General features: G+C 38.9%; 1 protein-coding gene across 1 annotated transcript in view; it reads left to right on the plus strand.

Moving 5' to 3' along the window:
• Window positions 1–6,862, plus strand: part of LOC112150896 (serine/arginine-rich splicing factor 11) — a 7,590-nt gene extending 728 nt beyond the window's left edge. Inside the window, exons 2-12 of the mRNA XM_024279425.2 lie at window positions 435–568; window positions 3,283–3,392; window positions 3,584–3,673; window positions 3,756–3,802; window positions 3,880–4,013; window positions 4,128–4,209; window positions 4,307–4,420; window positions 4,612–4,701; window positions 4,805–4,876; window positions 4,953–5,142; window positions 6,196–6,862. Coding sequence (XP_024135193.1) covers window positions 435–568; window positions 3,283–3,392; window positions 3,584–3,673; window positions 3,756–3,802; window positions 3,880–4,013; window positions 4,128–4,209; window positions 4,307–4,420; window positions 4,612–4,701; window positions 4,805–4,876; window positions 4,953–5,142; window positions 6,196–6,393 — 1,261 coding nt within the window. The 3' untranslated portion in view covers window positions 6,394–6,862. The remainder of the gene's footprint in view (window positions 1–434; window positions 569–3,282; window positions 3,393–3,583; window positions 3,674–3,755; window positions 3,803–3,879; window positions 4,014–4,127; window positions 4,210–4,306; window positions 4,421–4,611; window positions 4,702–4,804; window positions 4,877–4,952; window positions 5,143–6,195) is intronic.
• Window positions 6,863–6,926: the final 64 nt, after the last annotated feature.

The raw sequence follows: 6,926 nt of genomic DNA on the forward strand, positions 1-6,926 counted from the left end.
AAAAATTGGTCCAGTTCCGTCTAATTTTTTTTAATCTCCCAAAAACTGCAAATCCCAGAGATCCATCGCTTCCAATTTGGTAGAATTAAAAGCCCCACATGTGCTCTGAAGATGCCAAAAATGGGTAATTGGTAACATCTTCAAACCACTGCATACTAATGTAGTGGTTTGAAGATGTTTAGGCTTCTAAATGTTCTCTACAGATGACGCATTTGCATAGCTGGTAGTAAGGGGGACATGAGAGCCAATCAAATTTTAATAAATTGCAATTTCATATGTGAGATTTGCATATGTAGTTGCTTTACTCCAATAAACGCATTATTTTTAGATGGAATTTTTCAGCGGGGTTCAACGAGGCACGCGGTTGGCAGTTTGGAAAGGCCATGTTCTCAGTGTTTCCATTCTTTGCACAACATATCTGTATTTTTTTTCAGTGATTCTCCCTTGCCTGTGACTTCACGTGTCTGTTTTGTAAAATTCCATGAGCCCGAGTCAGTGGGAGTCTCCCAACACCTTACAAACACCGTCTTCGTGGACAGAGCTTTGATTGTGGTCCCTTTTGCTGAAGGTGGGTCTGTTTTATGTTTTTACCGTTGACACCACTATTTACATAAACATTCATAAACTTTATCATTGTATTTATTTATTTATTTTGTCGTCATTGCTAAGTTTTTTCAATGCTTGGCATTTCAAGGAATGTAGAAGGGAACAAAAATGCATATTTGTCTGTGTCTTACATCCTAGCTGTAAACTTTTCTCTTTGTTATTTGTGTTGTGGTTTTCATAGTGGACAAGTCATTTGCAGAGAGCCCCTTCCTTGCTGGCTGAAAGTGGTCCTGCTACCACCAGGGGATTAGAAAAAAATATTGGGACCAGGCTTGAGAGCCCCATCTCTCTCTCCCTCTCTCTCTCTCTCTTGTTCTGCAGTAATATGTTTTTTTGTTTGTTTGTTTTTCTACTTTAAACATTTTTTAAAGGGAATTTAGGTTCACACTATGAATCAAATCAAAAGGTTTTAGTTTCCGGATTCACAAAACTGCACCTAAACTGTGGAGCATTTATGGTGTGTTTAATACACAAAAATGCATTAAGGAATTGTATCTTTATGTTTTGACGTACCTGATTTCCTTTTACACTTTTGTCCTTTGAATGTCCTAAACGTACTTGCAGGTGTTCATTACGTTCTTGACTGGATCTTTTTACTAGAGTGAGTTAATTACGGTAGCATACTAACATCCAAACCTAACAGAAACACCACTTGCTGTGAAAATGTTGCACCATGATGAGCATCTCCAGAGTCTTGAGCACAGGTCTGATGAGAGGTGACAATGTTTTAGCTTCAATTTCCTATGATAAGACCAAAACACAGATTAAAGAAAATGATTAAAACTGAATGTAAACTTTCTCATATATTTGGCATGGAGGCACTTCTCCTTTTTTTTATAAGTGCCGATTGTGTCCATCAAAAAAGATTAACATATTTTAACTTCCTAATGCTCGGTTTCCAGCATTATCATCATCAAGAGGATCAGTAAATTGCCGTTTATGGGGAATTTATTTTTAGTTTTGGTGGAAATTTTGGTAAAACAGAGATGAACCTATGACTGGAACTCATATCCACTATTTCAGCAGGAACCCGTGAAGCAAATATTTCTGCTGGTAACTGGAAAAGATTTCATTAAGTCAGATACTAAACGAGTCTGCCAGATTACTTTTTAAATAAATGAGGTCATCCCAGTTCTGGAGAAAGTTGAAAAGTCGTTGCTCTGCCTCCACATTTTCAATATCATCAGGTGTTAGGCAGAGAGCACTTATCAATGGGGAACAGTGCCTCCATGCTGGTTATAATTTTGGGATTCGTATTTCCTAACCCTGGTCCTCAAACACTCCAGACCTGCATGTTTGGGCTTCTCTCCCTAATATCCCACATGGGATTAAACTGATCAGATCTGTAAAGCTAACTCAGGTGTGTTGGACAAGGAGAAAGGTGAAACATGCAGGACAGGTGTACTTGAAGACCATGGAGCGAGCATGTTGGGGTAATCACTTCATTGAATTTCAAGCCTGTGACATTAAACATAACTGCATGTAGAACCAAAGTGGAGTTCCCATCAACCTCAAAGTTACAGAAGCTGAAGAAATGGTTTGAATTATGTAAAGAGGTGAACACGTTTTGTTTGGCATTTACAGAGTTAACTTCAATACCAAAGTTTTACCGAAACACATGATATACTTTTAGAAATTGATCCTCTCCAGACATAACTGAACGAGTCGAGTGATTTTCAAGTTTAACTGTGGTGTTTTCTTTTGTTGTTGTGTTTTACAGTTCTTTTTCCTGGTTCAGCCAGCCCCCTTATACCAGGCCCTGGTGAAAATGCCACCAACAGTTTTGTCTTCTGCAGCTTTATCCCGTTTCCAGTGTCTTTTTCTGTTTTGTGTGTGTGTGTGTTTGCGGGGGTGTGAGTGTCTCTTCTCTCTCTTTTGTTTTTTTAAATTATTTTACATAAAAAAAAGTCAGATTTAAAATGATCTGTTTCCAGATTCATGGATGATCACCTCTTTAGAAGTTGTCAGTGAATTGTATTTCTCTTCAACATTGATAATATTTTTCATGATTGCTAAGTACAAAATCTTTTTGGTGTATTTTTTATATTTTCTTCGCAGTGTTGCCTTAATGTACCACAACTAGCAGTACTTCTGATGGTTGCAAATGTATTTATTTTAACTTGGTGGAAATGCTTGTTAGCTTTCAACAAGAGGCTAGAAACATGTCAAATCCTTTTGTACTAGTCATGGTAAGTAATGTTGAAATGTTCCCTTTTGTCTACACCCAAATCATGAACTTTGTTTTTCTGTATCTCGATGTTTTTGTGTGCTTTTATAGCGAAGCAGCCGGCGCGAGTCGCTTGTTCATAAAACATCTAATGAAAGTTGAGAGCACATCCCACGGGACAACTGGCTGTGCTTGCTAACGTTTGGTTCATGACTTAAAAAACAAGTACAGGTGATACCATCTTGGCAGTGTTGACAACAGTGTGTATTGTGACATTTAAACTCATTGCTGCTAATCCTAGAAATGTGATGTTCTCAAAAAAAAACAAAAAAAAAAAACAGTCAGGATTCAAGATTTACAGACAAGACATCTGAGCAGTGGATTCTCATGTATTTGATCGGTTTCCACTGCAGAGTAGTTAGACTGAGGTGGCTTGTCTGCAAGTCTTGTCTGAGTGTTGTGGACGTTTTCTCGGAGCGTGCGCTGAAATCTTGTCGTTTTTCCTCCAGGAGTCATTCCTGATGAATCTAAAGCTATGTCGCTGCTGGCTCCAGCCAATGCTGTGGCAGGAATGATGCCTGGAGGCGGTCTTCTTCCAACGCCCAATCCTCTAGCGTCGGTAAGCACTGAATGAAGTGGCGGAATATTCTGCTTTCCTTTTTAATGTCTTTATTTCCTGTGAATAACACATAAATATAGATCAATATCATATTTCAGATTAAAGTGGTGTCTTCAATTTCTGCTAAAAATGGTAAACTTGCAGGTTTAAACCGATGACTAAGTTTTGGTTGCTTCCGTCTAATGTTTCAGATTGGAGCAACACCGTTTGGAGGTCTTGGAGCTCCGACCCTTGATCCAATGGCTGCCATGGGAATTCCAGGACCTGGCATGAACCCCCAGGTGAGATTTGGAAATAGACAATCATAGCTTTTCTAAAAGATTAACTTTATTAGATGATAATATCCTATTTTCTTCTTCTCAGGCGATTTCTGCGGATTTGCTGAAGCTCATGCAGTCCATGGATCCCAAGTAAATACCGTAAAATCCATATAGGACAATTGTGATGTTTTTTTAAAACAATTTTAATTAAATTATGACTTTTGCAGATTGAACCCATTGGCAGCTGGATTAAACTTGAATCTAGGCCTGAAGGCAGATTCCTCCAACAAGGAAATTGAAGAGGCAATGAAGAGAGTTAGAGAAGCCCAGTCTCTCATTTCGGCTGCCATCGAACCAGGAAGTAAGTTTTTAGTGTACTTTTCTGATAATTATTCTAAATGATTAATTTTGTGGTAGATGTAGTCTCAAAATGATCTTTGGGTTTTGATGTATTTGTTTATTAACTGTCTTGCAGGTAAGAAAGACGACAAGCGCAAACATTCCCGATCCCGCTCCCGGTCAAGACGCAGGCGGTCCAGGTCTCGCTCAAAGCACAGGTACAAAAGTCCAGACAGAAGATGGCTTATTTAAACAAAAATTGAAAAAAAAGTTGATTTTCAACCCTTTCGATGGGCTGTTTTCTCATCTGTGCAGGCGTTCGAGGAGCAGGTCTCGACGTAGGTCTCATTCAAGGAGCAGGAGGAGGTCTAAGAGCCCGAGGAGGAGGAGGACCCACTCCCGGGATAGAGGCCATCGCACTAGATCCAGGTTTGTTCCACTCTTCGTTCATTGAAGGCTTTTGCTGAGCATTTTAACTGCAGCAAAACAGGGGTTATTGAATTATTTCATTTAGTTTTTAAAATCTGTCGTGTTGATGAGCACTGCTAGGAGCTTTCCCTTTTTGCTGTATTCATCACTGTTAATTCATTTGTTTTTTTTTTTTTCCCTACAAATTCCAGAGACAGGAGAAAGGAGGAAAAGTCTAAGAAAAGATCAAAGACGCCTCCGAAAAGCTACAGCAGTGCCAGGAGGTCCCGGAGCATCAACCGGTGAGTTCATCTGGAGATTTTTGTAAAGGGTTTTGCATCCCTATTTAACTTTAGTTCATAGAAGTATTGCAGCAGAGAATTCATTCAAAGTGTGTTTCTGCAGGAGGCACAGGCGAAGTCGCAGCACCTCTCGGTCTCCAAAAAAGAAGGTGTCCAAGTCTCCGTCCCCCAGACGGTCAGTTTATTTCCATATTCGCTGTTTTTAAAATGCTTTGCAAAGACTAAAACGATTAAATGAATTCTATCGACAGCCATAAGAAGGAGAAAAAGAAGGACAAGGACCGCGAGAAAGACCGCGACAGAGACAGAGACAGGAGGGAGGACCGGGACCGGGTCAGAGACGAACGAGAACGCTCAACCAGCAAGAAGAAGAAGAGCAAAGACAAGGAGCGAGATCGGGATCGGGATCGCAAGTCTGAGAGTGACAAAGGAGATGTGAAGGTAGTGGAACAGGAATCTCATTTGTAACAAAAACTTGTTAAAGTTTTGTGTATTGTCAACAATGCCAGGCTTAGTGTTGCACAGACTTGGAGATCAGTGACTTTGTTCACAGTATTTCAAATTTTGACCTTTTTGCCGCAACATTTCAAACACCATGTTTTAAGTCACAGGTCTTGACCATTGTTTCAAGTCTGTAAGTTTGTTGCAGAGTTTTTGATTCTAGTTTATCGACTCATTTTAGCAACGATTCAATTCATATCATAATTTTTGGCTGATGATATGATTCATTATTGGTTCATTTTAAGTGATCAAATTCACTGACCTAAAATCAATCCAGGACATCTTTAACCAAAAATTCCACCAGTGTGACGCAGAGACAAGTGCCTGGTAGTGAACAGTAAAGTTTTCCGAATTCTGTGCCTCAATCAAAATAGTATTTTCAATATCGGTTTATTTTATTTTGAAACAAATTTTTAATGCATTGGTTAATTTGATTAACAACTTTGATTAACAAATTAACTCGTTGCACACCTAGTTTTTGGGATTTAACTTCCAGCTCAAACCTCGTCACCTGAAGACACTTCAACAAGCAGCCACTAGGGGGCCTGCTTCACTCTAGCGTGAATTAGACTTTACAGCAAATTTAAACCTATTTGCTTCAAGTTTGCAAATAATTACAGATTTCATTATTTTTTTTTGTAAAATTTTAATAAAAAGGGTGTGGTCTTTTGATTGACTGGTCCATGTGACGTCCTCAGCTCTAGAAAAAATAAAAAATTCAATATGTTAAAACAAATGTGAACTCCTTTGTTCCATCTAACTATCAAACTACGATGGTGATGACCACAGGGCTGACAACCGTCATCCTTATTGACAAAAGCCAACAGAGGTCACATGATCACACGCTTTGGTCATGTGTTCCAGTTATTTGTCCCCGACAGCCTTTTCCTGAATGGTTTCATTGAGTCAACAAGGCTTTGAGAAATAACCTTTTAGTGAATTCTTTTACTATTTAGACATTTTTTCAGTGTTAACCTTTTCTGAACCCCACAGGTGACCCGGGACTATGACGAGGAGGAGCAAGGTTATGACAGTGAGAAAGGAGAGGAACCTGAGGATGAGGAGAGAAAGAGCGACTCTGATTCGCCCTCCTCCGCCAAAGCCATGGACATAGATGAGGCTCAAGCTCCTAAAAAATCTAAACTCAACGGAGATGATCACCACCAGGATGACATGGAGATGAGTGACTAACAGTGTCTTTCCACTGTCTCTTTTATATTTTTATTATGGGCCACATTATGTCTGTGCCTGATTACAAGGTAAAAGAAATCTTGACTGTAGAAGAGCTGCAGGCAGAAGTTTAGATAAACCCCGTTTTGTTCTTACGTGGATTTTAACCGTCATTTTCATTTTTTGTTCTGGTCCTTTCTGACAGTAAGAAACGGAACATTTTCATTGAATGGTTTCATTAATCTTGTTCTTGTCAGGACTCGATTCTTATTGTGACTCACCCAGAAGTGTTTTTCTTTTTTGTCTTCATGGAACAGGTTTTCTTTTACTGTAATGCACTGTCATGTTTGCATTTTTAAGAACACACTGTAGATAGAAATGTGATGTTGCAATGAAATGTAATGTAAGACTTTTCAAAGGAAACAAATAATTGGGTCAAATGTTTCAAACATTTTGTGTAAACAATAAAGAAGTTTCCAGTTTATTAACACTTTTGAAAGATAGTGTTTGTTTTTTCTAAATATATTCTTACACTTTCTTGCCATCCTGAACAA

This window comes from Oryzias melastigma, linkage group LG4, assembly GCF_002922805.2.
Source record: "Oryzias melastigma strain HK-1 linkage group LG4, ASM292280v2, whole genome shotgun sequence".
Taxonomy (NCBI): Eukaryota; Metazoa; Chordata; class Actinopteri; order Beloniformes; family Adrianichthyidae; genus Oryzias; species Oryzias melastigma.